This window comes from Rhinolophus sinicus, linkage group LG02, assembly GCF_036562045.2.
Source record: "Rhinolophus sinicus isolate RSC01 linkage group LG02, ASM3656204v1, whole genome shotgun sequence".
NCBI classification, from domain to species: domain Eukaryota; kingdom Metazoa; phylum Chordata; class Mammalia; order Chiroptera; family Rhinolophidae; genus Rhinolophus; species Rhinolophus sinicus.
The window spans coordinates 150,973,514-150,991,068 of record NC_133752.1 but is presented as its reverse complement, the minus strand read 5'-3'; the positions used below and the strand labels follow the sequence as shown (position 1 = coordinate 150,991,068).

The 17,555-nt window shown below is 36.5% G+C and overlaps 1 protein-coding gene and 3 non-coding genes across 8 annotated transcripts in view; all 4 read right to left on the bottom strand.

Moving 5' to 3' along the window:
• Positions 1-808: 808 nt before the first annotated feature.
• KANSL2 (KAT8 regulatory NSL complex subunit 2) overlaps positions 809-17,555 on the bottom strand; it is a 27,890-nt gene continuing 11,143 nt past the window's right edge. For 3 of the 5 annotated variants that reach the window (XM_074325765.1, XM_074325767.1, XM_074325768.1), the window contains 7 exons: positions 16,974-17,088; positions 11,822-11,989; positions 11,431-11,593; positions 10,341-10,437; positions 6,532-6,785; positions 2,248-2,367; positions 809-1,535 (listed from right to left, as the gene is read on the bottom strand). In XM_074325765.1, the coding sequence (XP_074181866.1) occupies positions 1,404-1,535; positions 2,248-2,367; positions 6,532-6,785; positions 10,341-10,437; positions 11,431-11,593; positions 11,822-11,989; positions 16,974-17,088 (1,049 nt within the window). In that variant the 3' untranslated portion in view covers positions 809-1,403. Of the gene's footprint in view, positions 1,536-1,682; positions 2,368-6,531; positions 6,786-10,340; positions 10,438-11,430; positions 11,594-11,821; positions 11,990-16,973; positions 17,089-17,555 lie in introns of all 5 variants that reach the window. The other 2 variants (XM_074325766.1, XR_012493995.1) reach the window with 2 other exon arrangements.
• LOC141570280 (small nucleolar RNA SNORA2/SNORA34 family) lies at positions 1,755-1,891 on the bottom strand. Its single transcript, XR_012494285.1, has one exon. It is a non-coding gene; the product is annotated as a small nucleolar RNA SNORA2/SNORA34 family (small nucleolar RNA).
• On the bottom strand, positions 3,157-3,290 carry LOC141570279 (small nucleolar RNA SNORA2/SNORA34 family). Its single transcript, XR_012494284.1, has one exon. It is a non-coding gene; the product is annotated as a small nucleolar RNA SNORA2/SNORA34 family (small nucleolar RNA).
• On the bottom strand, positions 10,114-10,250 carry LOC141570278 (small nucleolar RNA SNORA2/SNORA34 family). Its single transcript, XR_012494283.1, has one exon. It is a non-coding gene; the product is annotated as a small nucleolar RNA SNORA2/SNORA34 family (small nucleolar RNA).

The following is a 17,555-nucleotide window of genomic DNA, read 5'->3' as shown; positions in this document are numbered from 1 at the left end:
GATCACTTTTTAAAACAGGAAGAACATATTCTAATCTCTAATCCTGATGCAGGAGCAGACATGTTCTTGTTTGTTAAGCTTGTCTTGTGTATAAAGTACAAAAAGTACTAAACAAGAAAACAGTGGGAACCACAAAATGAAGAAAAAAAAAAGAGTATACTACTGAAGATGATCTCAGGAATTCATCTGATGGACCTTCTGAGTTACTTTTGACCACTCTCTGGATGTAGATATTTAAACTAAAGCCAAGGTGATGGTGTAACTACATAAACTCCTCTGTTCCTCAGCTCAATTCTTAACAGAAGGTAATCTTTCGGCCTCCTTGTCATAAAGCATTATAGAAATAGACAACTTCGAGCATAGGTAACTTAACCCTAACTGAACTTCTATTTTAACCGTACCCTTAGATTCATCGTCAACATCATCCTGACGATTTAAGCCTCTCTCTGTGATCCAGCATCAGGCTCAACTTCTCTGGGAGATATAGTGTACATCATTCCTAGCCCTAGAGTATTTTAAAATGATAATCAGACAATGTGAGATAGACATGGGAGTGGAAGTAGGGAGCACAGAGGAGTGTAAAGAAAGATATTTGGAACGGTAGGCTTTAATAAGGAAGTCCCACCCCTTTCCATTTACTTCTTACAGGTTTTTATCGTATCCTGCAAACCAAAACCAAAGTCACTGAAAATGTATTAACCTCTTGGGATGGAAGTCTATCTGTCCTGTTTTCCCTTTCCCATCAGAGACAGCTCCCTAAGGACCCCCTCCCCCCAAAAAATACATACTTTCAAATACAAACAAAACATGCATTTAAGTGATGGTTTTATATATTCGAACATTTTAACATTTAATAGAAACTATGTATAACAACTTTTTGTGATATCTTACATTAAGACAGTCACTACAGAAATGTACATAGGTTAGAAGCCAGAGGAATGCTGTGGGCTGTTCACTGGGAGACGGCGGTTCATATTACCTAATTAGGTGAGAGGTGAGGACAGGTTAAAAGGCAGCCTGTTAGACAGTGGTAATGAGTCACTGGGTCCATCACTATCCCAAGGGTACACAGCTCCCACCTAAACACCTATGGAGATTTGTCCCAAGACGTGGGAAATCCCCCTACAAAGATGTCTCCTCTTAGGCACAAAATCCCAAATATTTGCTCAATCCCAGCAGCAGATTCACCTCTCGCTCTCTTCCTTGCCGAGTGGGAAGACACCCACAACTTTTAGACACTTGGTTTCTTCCCCCAAAATTTGGTTTATGTTTGACTACAGCACTCAGTAACCCAGAAGAACAAACTGGTCTGGGTTGTCCTTTAGTGAGAGATGGTCAGAAGTACTTGTTTAAAGAACAGGACATTCAAATCCTCCAAAGTCAAATGGTTCCCCCCAAAACTATCAACTGATAGAAGTGGGTTCTGGCTTCCCATTTGCAGTAGCCATTCCACTCTGAGGCAACGCTGCAGAGGTTTTCTCAGAATTTCGAGATCCCTGTGATCTGCATCCATCTCCGGCCATCTGCATCTGGCCCTGTTGAAAGAAAGTCGCTTTGGTTACAAATTCATTTGTTGTGGTCTGAAGCATGAATCTGACTTATCAATGCCATGTATCACAGCAACAAGAATAAGACAGCAGAAATAAAACAACTCTGGGCAGTTGCTCTTCCCCATACTTAACTATCTCTGATCCTGAAAGCAGAAGTCATTACTTGCAGCGTTCCTAACTCTCCCAATGGGAGGGAGAGCTATGGGTTGTTTCTTCCAAATGAAATAGCCATTCTCTGCTGAGGTTCCAGAACAACCAACAGATCACAGGAAGATGGTCCTTTGGGCCTCTGCTTGAAACCAACAACCATAGTGTACTTGCTGGTCTTCAGTCAGGGCCATAGGTATCCCACCCAAGGCGCAAAGAAAGAAGCCAAATCGCATTACTTATCCTTGCTTTATGAGGAAAACAATTCCAGAGTTAGACTCCTTTAAAAGCAACAATTTACCTAGATTCTTTGTCTCGACCTTTTCTAGTTAACTAAATAAATTTGTGTCCTGCTCTCTGAGCTATGATAACCAGGGGACATTAGGTATTCTAAGAGCCCATCTGGAGACTGCCACCTGGGGGGACCTTTACAGTCTAGCGATGACAACCCCGCTCCCTGGGAGTACATGCTAGCAGAGCCATCAGGGAACCCACTGCCTGGCTAGGGTCACTACTGAGAGAAGTCTGGCTGGGATTGTTCTTCACTTGCCAAAATATCCACTGTGCCTTCAGCAATGTCTTTGACTGAATGATCTTCAAGGGTCAGTGAAGGATCAAAAAGCAAGGGTGAAGGAGGGCACTGCGTACCATCACCCACGACATCCAAGTCCTAGGAAAAGAAAAAAGCCTATTAGCAGTACCAAAGAAACGAATTAGCTAAAGCTAGTAGTTTTCAGCAAACCTCAAAGTAATTCTCCCACTTCCCTCACCCCTTGCCCACCTTGAACCAAAAAACTAAAAGATTTTCCATAATGTCCAACAAATGGGATAAGATCTAAAAGCACTAAGATATTTTTTTTGCTGCTGAGTATAAAACACGGACCACTACAGTAGTTTTCAAAAGTGTATTTTTTAAATAGGAAAATACCAGGGGGTCGGGGGAGAGGGGAAGTACGAGTTATAGTTTAATGGGTAGAGTCTCTCTGGGCTGTTTGCAAAGTTCTGGAAATGGACAGTGGTTATGGTTGCACAATATGTGAATGTACTTAATACCACTGAATTGTACACTTAAAAATAGTTAAAACAGTAAATTTTATATTAAAAATATTTTACCACAATATTTATTTTTCTTAAAAGCATATTCTAAGACTAACTGTAATCAATACCTAAATTCACCAGTGGTGAATCTAGTATGGACAAATCAGCCTAACTTCAAATTAAAATATTGCCTTAAAAGAGGGACAGTATGACACTGCTTGATTAATGTCCTAACAGGCACAAAGCAATCCAGGGAGCAAAAGAAGGAAAAGGAGAGAAGAAAGAAAGACAGACAAAAAACTCAAAGTTCCTCTTACTGGGTACAAAATACTATTTTGGTTAAGGCCGTATTCCCACAAAGTAAGTCCCTGATTCTTAAACTTAACATGGTCCAAATGCTCAGTTAAAAATACTGTCTACAGACTGTTTCTTCCAATGGAATTGGCCATTCCCACTGGGGTCCTGAATAGCCAACAGAACACAGGATGGCATTGCTCTTGGCTCCTGTTTGAAACCAACAGCTACAACAAACCACTGGTCTTGATTCAGGGCCTAAAGCATTACAAAGGCTCAGACAATGTGTCAAACTGACTTTCATGCCACCACTTTCTGAGAGTCTACTGTTAAACTCTCCTGCCTAAGAGTGAAAATTACCCCAGGGTTTATACTCCCCCATGCCCAAACCACTTTATAGAGGCTCTATGTTTCTAGTAATCTAGCTTCATGAGAGGCTTACTTAATTCTATGCTTTTGAATAAGAGTTTGAAATCCTTTCCCTTCCTTGGGTGTGCTAATCACCAAAAGCGAGAATCACATCTTTACAATTAAGGTAAAATAAAGAATATACATCAAGAACATACTGAATTTAAAGCTGCTCAATTTAAGCAGAAACAGAGGGAAAAGGATACAGTCGGCTACATTCATTTCAGATGTGTTAGAAACTTCTGTAATATCCACAGAAACCAGTGTTCTCACACCGTTAAGACAGTGAACTATTTTCCCCAATTATTTTACTATGCACAATTATTATATAAATAATTAAAATGGAATTTAAAATAACCCATTTAAGTGGTGAGACAAGTTTTCCAAGTCTCATGATGATAATGGTATGGAAATGTTTTCAAAGGAAAATAGATACTGAAAAGGCTTTTCTCACATATTCAGTGTTGTCTGTTACAAGAATTAAAATTGGGGAAAGGAACCTAAAATAAGAGAGGAAAAAACAATCAGCAGAAATGCCTACCAGCAGGAATGCTTAGAGACACAAGCATCAAGACACTGAGAATCCACTTTTGTTCTGATCTCAAAAAGAGCTCAAACACCATAAACACAAAAAAGAGCAAGGTCAAAGTAACAGGATTAAGGTATTAGGTTGTTACTTGCCAGACATCCCTGGATCGAAGCACAGAAAACAGGCAAGTGTAATATCCAGAATGAAAGGCTGAATTTTCACCCATGTTAATATTCAATACCTAGCCCTCCCACAAGTCAAGTTACCAGAAATTATTAACAAGTTATAGAAATGATATCTAAAGCAGAACATAGGTAAAAAGATTGGTGAAATTCATAAAAATCAAGAAATCATATTTTCCCAGCAAAATTTTATACTGATAAATATATCCAGAATTTGTGGGAGGGCAAAAATTGTTTTCTAAAACTGAATTTTGTTTCAACATTTCCTGGAGAATTCTTACTTCTAAAGGTTAAGAAAAAACGATATTTTTTAATGACCAATGTGGTTTATCGAAAATACATTAATATGAGTACATTAACATAATAGATGATCAATTACAAATAGGTTAACTGTTTATCATTTTTACCTCTAACAAAGGTACATCTTAAAAACCCACTGGATTCTCAAAAATAAGGTTACTGCTCAGATATTCTTTAAGAAATCCATACCACATATAAGGATTAACAGATTTGATGATATATTTTAAATATTTAAATTAAAATTCCTTAAATGACAGTTTTTGCCTTGAGATCACATTTTACAATCTTTAATATTTTATGTAAATATTTTATGTAAAAAGAGCAAACAAGTATATAATCTTCAAACATATTAGGACAGTCATATTTTCTTAAATCTGGATTATCAAAGATTTGAGAAAGAAAACATTTAAAACAAAGCAAAAACAGGTAAAAGAGGAAAAAGCAAAATGGTCAAAACATAAATGTCCCTAGGAATTAACAATCAAATGACATAAACATTAATAACCTAGTACATAATATACATGTGCTAGTTTCTATATTCGTACATTAATATTTGAAGAGAATTTGGTGATACAGTGGTTATTAGGTTATTTTTTAGACCCTATAAAGCTCCTCATGTTACTACTACGTTTAAAAAAGTAAAAGCACTTCTCTGGGTTTTCTTCACATGTAAAATGAAGGAAGCAGACAAAAATCTGTCCCTATCAATTTACAGCTATCTAGTCATTTACTGTCCTCAATATAATCTCACTGGAAAAATCTGGAAAACACTGGAGCATATAATCTCTAAGGTCACTTGTATTTTTTTTTTTTAACTTTTATTTTAAGTGTGTTTTTCCAGGACCCATCAGTTCCAAGTCAAGTAGTTGTTTCAATCTAGTTGTGGAGGGCGCAGCTCACAGTGGCCCATGTGGGGATTGAATCAGCAACCTTGTTGTAAGAGCACCGCACTCTAACCAACTGAGCTAACCGGCCACCCCTAAGGTCACTTTTTAATTCTCATATTCTATGAATCTGTGTGAAAGAAACTTTTTAAAAAGCAAAAATAATCAGGATAACAAAAACTATAGTATTATAAATGAAGTAATAAAAACCAGACGTTTAATATACCTATAGACTGTATATAACCCCCAAAAAAGGGGAGAAATTATGGGGGAAAATTGCAATCAACTTATTCTTAATGCCACTTTTTCTTTTTCACATATTACCCCCGCTCTAGTATATCTTTTTAGTGAGCAATATCCTTGAGGCCACCCAAATCTTACTTCCACCTCTAGCAAACAATCTTGCAACCTATATTGAATTTTCCATTTAGATCTGTCACCTTAAACATGTCACAGTTATACACAAAATACCTTTATTATGAAATTCAGGTATTTTTTCAGAATAATGAAGCTCTTTATCCAGAAGGCTAAAGATTAAGTAAAGTGCCAACAAGAGATGGACTGTCAATTGATCCCTAAAGTCAAATGGTAGATAGTACTAATTAGGGAAACAAAATGTGAGCTGGGTTTATGGGCTGAGGCCAGTCGAGGAACAAACTGGAAAAGGTAGAGTAGCATATATACTTAGAAGACTGTAAAAGTAAATACTCAGGGAGATCACTGTTGTTCTAGTCCGTTCACAAAATATGTGATAACAAATCAAAAATGAAAAACAGTAACCACAAGTAAGTTCAGACTCATTTCTTGGCAGACTCATTAATCTGAAAATGAAAACCCTGACTACAGAGCCGAAACGCAAGTTTACACCATCAAGAGTAGATATCAGAACTCATTTGTATTACTAAGATTCTAGTGAATCATTCACCTTACGGATGGGTACCATATTCCTGGCTACACCAAATCCAACCATAATCTTGACATTCCAACTTCAATTAGTTTAGTTTCCCTTATTCCCTCAGAAAAACTTCTGCCAATTTAAACTGTCTCTAAATGAACAGCTAACATACAAATACAACCATACATATAGAATTTCAAATACTTTATCAACTCTCCTAACCACAAAAGACTAACCTATTCTCACCATTAATAAATAAGGCCTTGCCTCAAGGGCCAACCAGAGCAGAGCTTCTCTAACTTACATCACTGAACTCCAGAGGTAAACTCTCAGTGGGCTGAAGCTCAGCAGCACTCAAGTACAGATCCATGGGGCCGGCTCCCAGATCGTCTGGCACAGACAGTACCTGCTCGGGCTTATACATCTGAGGAGGCAACTGGAAATGCAGTGGGCAGCAGGGATCCTCAGAGAGGTTTACAGGAACTGGTTTGTTGCAGGGCACCTCTTCAGACCCCTGGCAGCATTTGAAGAGAACCTGATTCGTGTCCTGACAAATATCTGTAGAAAAATGGTCAAGGAAAATAAAATGGATCTGTGGAAGGTACAAAATAGAGGTGTCTGCCATGTAAAACCCAAAGTCTGGACTACACAAGATAAATGGTTACATTTGATACAGAACCAAATGCAGTCAGCAACTTTTAAAGTTACTTCTCAAAATTAAGTGTCATTTACTAGCATCTAATTCTAGCTCTACCAGTAATTTAAAACTAGTTCTCAACCTCCGTTTCAAGATCCTAGTCATTTAAACGAGAGCCATGAATCTTGTTCTCCCTTATAGGGTCAAACACAAAACAGTTGAAAACACAGTGCTAAGCAAACAGCAAACAATCCTAGGAATCTGCACCTATTCAGAAGAAACATGTCATGACAAATGCAAATAGATTGCAGAGGCTTCTACCAACCCCTTCCAAGAGTCGAGACACGTTATATCTGCTCCACTAAGCAGTATGGCAAAAAGTTTGTAAAAACTTTTTAAACCTTTTTAAACATTCCAAAATGTTGACATGATAAATTTCTTTAAAGCAGCAGGGGACTAGGGAAAATGGAAGCTCTAGTAATAGTAACTAGCTATCACATCCTGAAAGTAAAAATACATTCCCATGCCCCGTTTTTAGACGGGTGCAGCGTGAGGGGTGTTAGTGTAGGGGGGTCCTATTATGATCCCCAAAAGGGAAAAGGATAATTTTGCTTATGAGGGCCCATGGAAAGAAAGTACTCCAGGAGCTCTAACAACTTTCATTAAGGCTAGAAGCAGAAAAGGGTTATTATTTCAAAATTGGTAAAGAAGCTCTGTAGGATCAATCAAAATTGAAATTAGATAAAATAACATTCCAGTTCAAGTTACTCTACGAAATACATTTTACATTACCATTTCTTGAAATCCTAGCTATATGGTTATTTTCCTATTATTTCAAATTTGGGCTTATTTTTAAATAAAAAAGCGTGATTTTCTATAAACTATCCAGGATTATGAAATTATGGGTAACTTTTATCCTCAAAATTTTAAGGTAATTTTTAAAACCTAAAAAAATCTAATGTACATTGTAATTTTTAAACCAAATGAAAACTCTTGAATAAAGCCGTTTCTTTCAATTCATTCTTAGAAATTGCTAAACTTTTTTTTTAGGCAGGGTTTCACAACCGTGGCATTAACAGCATGGGCTGTCCTGTGTATTGTAGGACATTTAGCTGCATTGCTGGCCTCTACCCACTAGATGTCAGTAGCACCCCAACCAAGTTATGACAAGCAAAAATGTCTCCATTGTCCAACGGGGGACAAAATGGCCCCCAGCTCAGAACCACTACTCTGAAGGACCATCAACTATTAATAGTACAAAGTAAACAAATGTTTATTGGATAATCAAATGAACAAACATGAATCTAATTAGAACAGATTTGCAGTCTCTATGTGCTTAAGAAACCCAATCTTCTTGAAATTATTAGTAGTTAAAATGTGAATCCATTAAATGTTTTAATCAAAACTTTTTTCATGGAATTCACAGGACTCTCCCAAGTCTTACTTAACACCACATAGCCTGGAAAAACCCTCCCCACCCCATCCTCCTCCACCCCATTTCCTTTCAGATGGGGACAACACAGACAGAGAAGGGAATGGTTGACCTACAACTAGAGAGTGGGTCCTTCACTTTCAGTCCAGTGCTGTCTCCATTAGACCAGAGTAAAGAGTTAACAGGTCACCAATGGCAGTCGCATCTTGCTCTGAAATAAGGACTTAAGGAAGGGTAAGTGACTTAGGCAACTATGGAGTGCAAAGGAAAAGAGCATCAAAGAAAAAAATACTTCCCTTCTCTTTTCAAATACATTTCATTTTCAGCTTTGATTTTTAAAATATTAATATGCTAATAAACTGAGCATGGTACTATAAAGAAAAGTCTAAAATACTCCTTAATACCTGTAAATTGGGTTTTTTGCCTTATAAAGTATTTCAAGCTCACTGAAGAAAACCTGAGAAATACAAAGCAGTGGAACAAAAGGCATTCACAACCTCACCCTCACCATCCCAACAGTCAATTTCTATTACATTCCCTCCCAGTATTTAGTTCCATGTACTTAAAATATACTCTACAGAATTCCATATCCTATTTTTGTTACTATCAAACATTTTCCTACGTCATTCACATATTTTGTTAAATATATTTAATGCCTGAACATACTCAATATCATGTTGTACCGTAATTTTCCTCCCTATTCCCCATCTCTGAAAATTTTAAGGCTGTCTCCAGTTAGAGAAATTTTATGTACAAATACTGGTCTGCATTTGATTATCTCCTTAAAATAAATTCCCAGGGATGACATTATCACATCAAAAGAATATAAATATTGTCAAACTGCTTTCTAAAAAGCCTGTACCATTTTATATTCCCACTGGCAGCGTTTAGAAGGACGCGTTTTCACCACATCAACGCCAACCTTTGAAATTCATTCTGTCATTAAATAGCATACCTCAAATTTATAGATTAAAAAATTTTTTTATTTCGTATTTCATTTATTTATAGTAATGATAAGCACTATTCAACTATCAGCCACTTCTACTTTAAATCTATCCATATATATAGCCTTTGCCCAATTATGTTTTAAGTATTTACCTTTAGTTTTCAGTTACTTTGCACAAGCATTTTATACATTAAGGACAATAATCCTTTAACAGACACTTGTTGCAATAATTAATAAATTGGTAAAATATTTAATAAACAGAATAGAAAAAATCAAGTCTTCCTTTCAAAAAACCAAGAGAAGGTTCTCCTCTTCCTATTAAACAAAAAACAAATAAAAACATTTTATTTTCCAAATGTTTAATCTGTTGCCAGGTGAATGGCAAATCCAGCAAGATTTATTCCTTTCATATAATGAAGATCATTGTATTTAACAAATACTTTTACAGTGAAAGTAACTTTCTCAATCAATGTTCATAATAAAGATATACTTTCACAATCTAATAAATAGCTCAAAAAGTTTTGTAGCTCAATAGTAAATGTAGTCTCATAGCAGAATCAAAAGGTGCTAGATTGTTGAAAGACAAATTAATTGGGGGGAAATCATCCCATTTTTGGAAACAGTTAAAAGTTTCCAATTTGAATGAGTACAAGTCAGGGCCTTAACCATATAAAAGGATAATACTCAAAGGAAGCCCACAGTTCAGAATTATCCTATTGTTACTGGTAGAAAATCCAGTCTTTTTGTAATAATTAGATTTAATAGTATAACAACTCTAACGAACAAGTTAAATTGGGGATCTCTGTATTTTGGAATCCCAGTATTAACTGACTACTAATAAATATTGGCCCACATCTATCACCAAGGTTTCAGATGTTTCTTTCTAATGAATTGACCATTACATTTCCTAAATCCTGAAATGGCCAACAGACCATAGAAAGACATTTCTTTAGGCTCCTGCTTGAAACCAACAGCTTCAGCAAACTGCTGGCCTTGATTCAGGGCCAAAGGAAAATAAAGACCTTCTATTAAATAAACTATCAGAGATTCCCACTAGCCTTCAGTCTAGCTAGCAAACTGAACAGAGTAAAAAGATACGGGTAAGGCAGTGTCTGGTCATTGGGAGAGACTGATTAGAACAACGAACATCATCCACAAAAGCCAAGCACCTCTGACTGGAACGAGTGGTATGGGCCTAAAATGGAAAAAACAGATAGAACAAAAAAATACAATCAATTATCTATGAGAATAATTAATTATAACATGTAAGAAAAGCGCATCTTTAAAAGCTGTAAAATTCAACATTTAAATTTGTCCACCAATACTACAGTGCCAAAAAAAGTATATACATTTTAAGAAACAAAAACTGTATTGAAATTATAATACTCAATATATACCGATAACAAAAGATTAATACAAATCACGTTTGACTTCTGCAATTACAAGAGGTGCTCAAGTGGTTACCATCAGTGTCCAGACACTTCCGATTACGGCGAACTACTGCTTGAGCAACGTTGATCAAAGTGTCCACTTGTGTACATTTTTTTGGCACCCCCGTATAAAAAAGGAAAAAATAAATTAAAAATCTCATGCCCAAATAATGAGTTAACCTTAATTTGAAATTCATTCTCCGTATTATACAAGTGTAATATAGCCTAATGGTTTTCAAACTATTTTCTCTTTTAGCAGAACCCTTTGCAAAATTGTAATCTTATGTGGAGCCTCAACAAATAAAAGATAAAAATGCAATTACTCTTACTGAAGCAGAGACAAAGGACTTAAGAAACAAATTTAAGAATGATCACTTAACTGTGTTTCCTATCAACCTTACTACCCAACATTCATTGCTCCTATTATTCTACCTATTTTCCCATTTTCGACAATCTGTCCCTATTTCTGAAGAATTTCTGAACCAAAGAACTGAGAAATCTATGGCAACACCTGAATTTGCAGACGAGAATAGAGGCGCAGCGAAGTTATCAGTGCAGGCACAGAACTGGTCAGAGGAGAGGGAACAGAGACTTGAACCCGTATCTCCAGACTTCCAGGTAGATGCTCTTTTCAATATACTGTACATCCAGTAAGTCAGATGTCAGAGCCAAGACCGTACACAGCAGTGTTTTGACAATTACCCTAACCTTGTAAATAAACCAAACGTGTATACCTTAGAGGTACACACACAAATTACCTGCTGGGCGGCACCATCCGTGGCCAGCATTCTGCGCTCCTTCAGTTGCCTATGCAGTAAGGCTTCCACTCCATAGCGCTGACGATACCGCCGAAGACATTTTAGACGCTTTAAGTTCTCTCGTTCTTTGGCCAAAAGTCCCTCTGGGCCAGTCAGGAGACTACTACCTGGAGAATCACAACAGTCAAGATGTTAGCTGCCAAGCAACCAATCAAGGACACGTCTCCAAATTAACAAGAAGTGAACAGAAAAATCATTGGCAATGAGACAGGCAGTTTCAAAAGCAAATTCTCCTCCACTCCAGATACCCAGACACAGATAAATCTAACTACTGCCAACATGTAGGTTCACATGTTAAACCTACAATACCTTGTTGGAACCGGCATAAAACTTGCCTAGAGCTTCATGTTCCACTTTGCGATTATGTAAGTAACGTCGCTTCTTCTCTTTGAGCAGATGCTGAAGTCGTTTAAACTGATCAATGTACAAAGACTGTAAACGAATTAGTTTCTCACGCATAATCAGGGCCACTTCTTCAGCTGTGTAGACACCAGCATGTCTGGAATAACACAGAATTCAGCAAAGCATAAGAAAGCACAATAAAACCCAAGCATAAAAGGAGAAAAGGGTAGAGATTACACTTAAGTTTGTTATTTAATAAGCAGTCACTGCTGAGACAATCGCTTTGTTAACAGGATTCTTTTCACACATTTTACCACTCAAGTTCTGTTACCAAAAACAAGAAAAAGCAAATCTCCAAGAATGGACATTAATTTATGATCTCACAATTTGAGGAAGGGAAGATGTTTCATTATTTTTCCCAGTTATTTGCATTATGTTTAAAAAGTGAAGCTATAGAACACTTTTTTTATTAAAAAATTATTTATTACAAAATTTTTATTAATCTACATTTTTATTCCATCTAATAATACAAAAAAATCACTTACCAGTCAGGACAACTTAAAAACATTTGATATAGTAGTATGTATCTTAATATATTTTAATTAAAATACAAAAGACAAACAATTACAACTTCTAATTTAAAAATACACTACTCTATTAGAGTTTACATGAGCCATCAAACACTGGTCACAATGGCTAGTCATTGTCCTCAGCTTCTTTTCTTGATAACAGTCTCAAATTAGAGTACCCTGGGTTAACCCTGATTGCTAAAGATCAACGATCCATATCATTTATTAAATTTTGCTGCCAATAAATAGAACTTTTAAAAAAGTTATTCTAGTGATTAATGAGGTCACATAAGCAAATGAGTTAAAAGGCAGTTTAACCAGACTATTTCCTGCTTCTGATTTAACTCAAAATTAAAAGATAAACTGCAAATTTAAAAGATTTTTAGTTTCATTTGTCTTGTATAATTATATAAACAAGGGCAAGCTAAATATATACCGACTTGTTATTCTCATATTTTGACTTAGTAAAAATTACTTCCCTTAAAAGGCAATACACATGAATTAATCAAACTAATTTTAAGTCCAAAAATTAGGCTTTCTTAAAAAATTAGCTGTTAAAAAAAAAAAAAGTACCTCACACAATAAAAAAAATTAGCTATTAAGTCACTGAACTACACAGAATAAATAAAATTAACTTTAGGACTGAAAGCAAGTAATCTCGGCCACTGTTTTTTCTTAAATATAAGTAAGAACCAATTACTACCTGTGTATAAAAGTAGAACTACAAAATACTCTGAAGTAAAAATAAGTAAACAGAAATTAAGAACCAAAAAATGAAGAATCAATTCAGCAAATTACAGAAATAACAAAATCCAAGACTATCAGGAAATGTGGATAGGTTTTAAAAATATCTGATGTCTAAACAAGGTGACTAGATTATGTCTTCAGGAAAATGGGCTGTATCTGCAACCCTGAAATACTGAGGCCTTAATCTAAGTATCAAGTTTATTAAAATGAAATTAATTTCACTGTACCCTATCAGAAGAGAATTTAACCAACAGTTTGGGAACTAGAATTTATAAATGGGAAGACACTACAATTAGAATTTCTACAAATCATTTCGGGTAGCGGTGAGAGCACCTTGACTACGATGAGTGCCTAGTTAATGTGACAAATGGGTCATTTATTTATAAAAAGATGTTCTAGACAGTCACAATTAGTTGTCTAACTTCCCTTGTGATACGTGCAAACACAAGTCAAAGTTTTATTGTTAGAATTCATCTTCAAGAAAGAGGGTGTCAACTTATATTCCATTAAATAGTCTCTCACTAAAAAGCATTCTCTCAAATTTCTTTATTTTGATAACAATGAAGACTCAATAATCTGAAATGACGATTACCAAAACAAGTTCTGGATGCTTGCTGAAGTCATATGACAAAACTTATTTTTTTAAAAAGATTTAACAGTTAACTGTGAAAGATTTAACAGTTACTCGTAAGCTAAAATTTCACCTGCATTGGACATTACTATAAACAAGCCTTTAAAGATTACTTTTTACAAAGCATTTAAGTAAATGGTTACTTTGAGGGAAATCACATATATACTGGGGGTGCCAAAAAAAATGTACCTAAGTGGACTGGCCCAGTGGCTCAGGCGGTTAGAGCTCCATGCTCCTAGCTCCGAAGGCTGCCGGTTCAATTCCCACATGGGCCAGTGGGCTCTCAACCACAAGGTTGCCAGTTCAACTCGAGTCCCACAAGAGGTGGTGGGCTCTGCCCCTGCAACTAAGATTGAACACGGCACTTTGAGCTGAGCTGCCCCCTGATGGCTCAGTTGGTTGGAGCGCAGGCTCTCAACCACAAGGTTGCCAGTTCGATTCCTCGAGTCCCACAAGGGATGGTGGGCAGTGCCCCCTGCAACTAAGACTGAACACAGCACCTTGAGCTGAGCTGCCGCTGAGCTCCCCAATGGCTGTTGGTTGGAGCGCGTCCTCTCAACCACAAGGTTGCTGGTTCGACTCCCACAAGGGATGGTGGGCTGTGCCCCCTGCAATGAGCAACAGCAACTGGACCTGGAGCTGAGCTGCGCCCTCCACAACTAAGACTGAAAGGACAACAACTTGACTTGGAAAAAAGTCCTGGAAGTACACACTGTTCCCCAATAAAGTCCTGTTCCCTTTCCCCAATAAAATCTTTAAAACAAAACGAAACAAAAAAATGTATGTAAGTGGACACTTTGGTCAACATTGCTCAAGCAGTAGTTTGCCATAATCAGAAGTGTCTGGACGCTGATGGTAACCACTGTGAGCACCTCTTGGGCCAGTAACGTAACTGGCCCAAGGTCAGATCGTTTGGTATTACTGAAGGGAAATGCAGGTAGCATAGCATAATTGCAGATGTCAAACGTGACTTGTATTCATCTTTTGTTACTGGTACATATTGAGTATTACAATTTTAATACAGTTTTCCTTTCTTAAAATGTGTATACATTTTTTTGGCACCCTATGTATATCTATAAGGCAGAAACAAACTATGCCAACAGTAATTCCTAGGCTAAAATCCCTAATGCCATTACTGCAAATACGAAAAGCACCCTTTCTGAAACAAGCAAGTGAACATATATACTATCAATTATTGATTCAAAAGCGACCCTAGTAACAACAAACACTTACACCAAAAATGAAAATTTTTAAAGAATTTCATTAAACACGTGTATTAAAATATAACAAGATAGTAATATGTAACTGTATTAATAAATTGAATATTAGGGCTGGCCCGGTAGCTCAGGTGGTTGAAGTGCTGTGATCCTAACACCGAGATTGCGATTCGATTCCCACATGGGCCAGTGAGCTGCGCCCTCTACAGCTAAGACTGTGAACAAACGGCTCTCCCTGGAGCTCGGCTGCTGTGAGCAGCCGGAGGTCGGTGTGAGCTGCCATGGGCTACCGTGTGCTGCCAGGAGCAGCCGGTGGCCACTTAGTGGCCAGCATGAGTGGCTGGTGACCGACTGCCTTAGCCGGGGGGGTGGGGGGTAGCGCAAGGCTCATAACACCAGCATGAGTCAGGGAGCTGTGTCCTACACAACTAGACTGAGAAACAACGGCTTGAACTGGGGGAGGGGGGGGAAAATGGTTAAAATTGTAAAGTTTATGTTATGTGTATTTAAAACAATAAATACAATAAATTAAATATTAGCAGACATTTAACAACTCTATTTACATTTCTAAAAATACATATATTTTAGTAGGTCAAAAATTTTCTTGGATAATCTCACCAAGATAATTAAGGAAAGCCTTATATTTCATTGCCTAATAGTTGCACATATTTGATGTCTTATTTTCCCTTTTGAATGTTCCTTTTAGGAGAAGCTAACATCAAGTACCTAGTCCTTTTAACATTTATACTTCTCATAATATTAACTGGTATTTTGATTTACATAGCAGTCTCTTGTAAATTATAAATTAGCATGAATGTGTCCCCTAGAGACTCATCTACTCTAGATTACTAATGACGAAATCAAGTTTCTGAACCTTCAAACCTGAGTGTTTACCACACTTCAATGAAGTCATTTTGTGACTCTGTAGAGTCACCTTTTCAAAGCAGCAAGGTTAGCATTTCTAGAAGCACAATGAAAAATAAAATATATGTATGCTTAATACAAAGTTACTACTAAGAGAATCTTGCTAGAAAACAAACATTCCTTTTCAAACTACTTAGAGCCTTTCCAAACAAGTACTTCCTGAATAGCTGACTACACTGAAATTACTGGAGAAGTAGATAAAATGATTCTACTCAGGAAACGTAACCCTAAGTGACTTCTTATAAACCTCAGAATCCAAGGTAACGAAGAAAACACTATTCTAAGAACTTAAGTTCAACACAGTCTAGTACAGAAATTCATTACCCCCTCCTACTGTTTATAGTACTTCTTCTTAAACTGTGAGTAGGAAGTATTAAGAGACAGAAATCAGAAAGGGGGGGGAAGCAAACTAAACTAAACCTAAACCATGAGACTTAAGAAATATGAGACTTCAGAGTGGCAATGTTTTTATGTTTCTGCAATTCCTAAGGTGATCGATCACAGGTTAAGTGAAGAGCAGAACCTTAGTAAAATATAATTAGGCTGATTACTCACTTCCTGGTTTCTAAATGTTTCTCTTTCTTAGGCATGAAATTAGAAAAAAAGGAAACGCTGGAATACCTTTTTATTTTTCTTAAGAAAAAAAACACTTTAAAATGTAACTTTGCAAAAAAAAGTAGTTATTCAAATATAATCACTGTTATTCTTGTGGTTTAAGCCAAGAACCCATTCACATCAATTTTCTCTTCTCTAACTGATTCAATCCACCTCCACTCCTACGTCCAAGGAATTTCCTATTTTCTCCCCTATACTTTCTCAAGTGCATAATTTGACGTCCAAAAATTTTCTGAAAGTAAAGACTTCTAAAAGAGAATCAAATCCTGCTTTGAAGTAAGAATGATGAATCATGGCACTTTAGTTTACAGCTGTTTTTGCTCACAAACAGCTATCTTCAACCCTCCTAGGTTATTAATCTACCAACGGTATGCAATACTACATTCCACATAGTAACTACATAAAATATTTAAAAGCTTATGTGGAGTTACAACTTACTTTAGGGGATCTTCTTGATCACTGTCTATGCTATCAGCTTCACTGTCAGGGTCACCTCTCCATGTCTGATCCACAGTAATGGGTTCCTGCTCCCCATCACTCCAGCTGTCTTCATCTAAGGCAAGGAAGGGAGAGTAGCCATTAAGACTTCCCATCTCTGTAACTCCACTACACAAAACTGTATTACTTAACATATCAAATCAAATCTTAAAATTAAAATAACGTAGTATAAAGGTACTGGCAAATAAAAATGGCTTAAAAAAAATACAACCCAGGTAAGATTACTTATAACATAAAGGAATTAACCATGCCTTCAAAAGGTCAGAAAGTCCAACTCAAAATTATTTTTGGTTCCTGAAATTACCTCACCTAGCAAAGATGAAAAATATATAAACAGCAATGAAGAAAAACAGTCATAAACTCAGGAAAGTAAATCTAAGCACAAACTACTTAAAACTGAAAAGAATTCGTGAACAACATAGCAATCCTGGAATGAATTAACGATGATATTGTATTATCAAGTGCCATATATGTTCAAGGCACTGTGCTCAACCAAAATAAATTCTTTGTTACCTTTCTTCC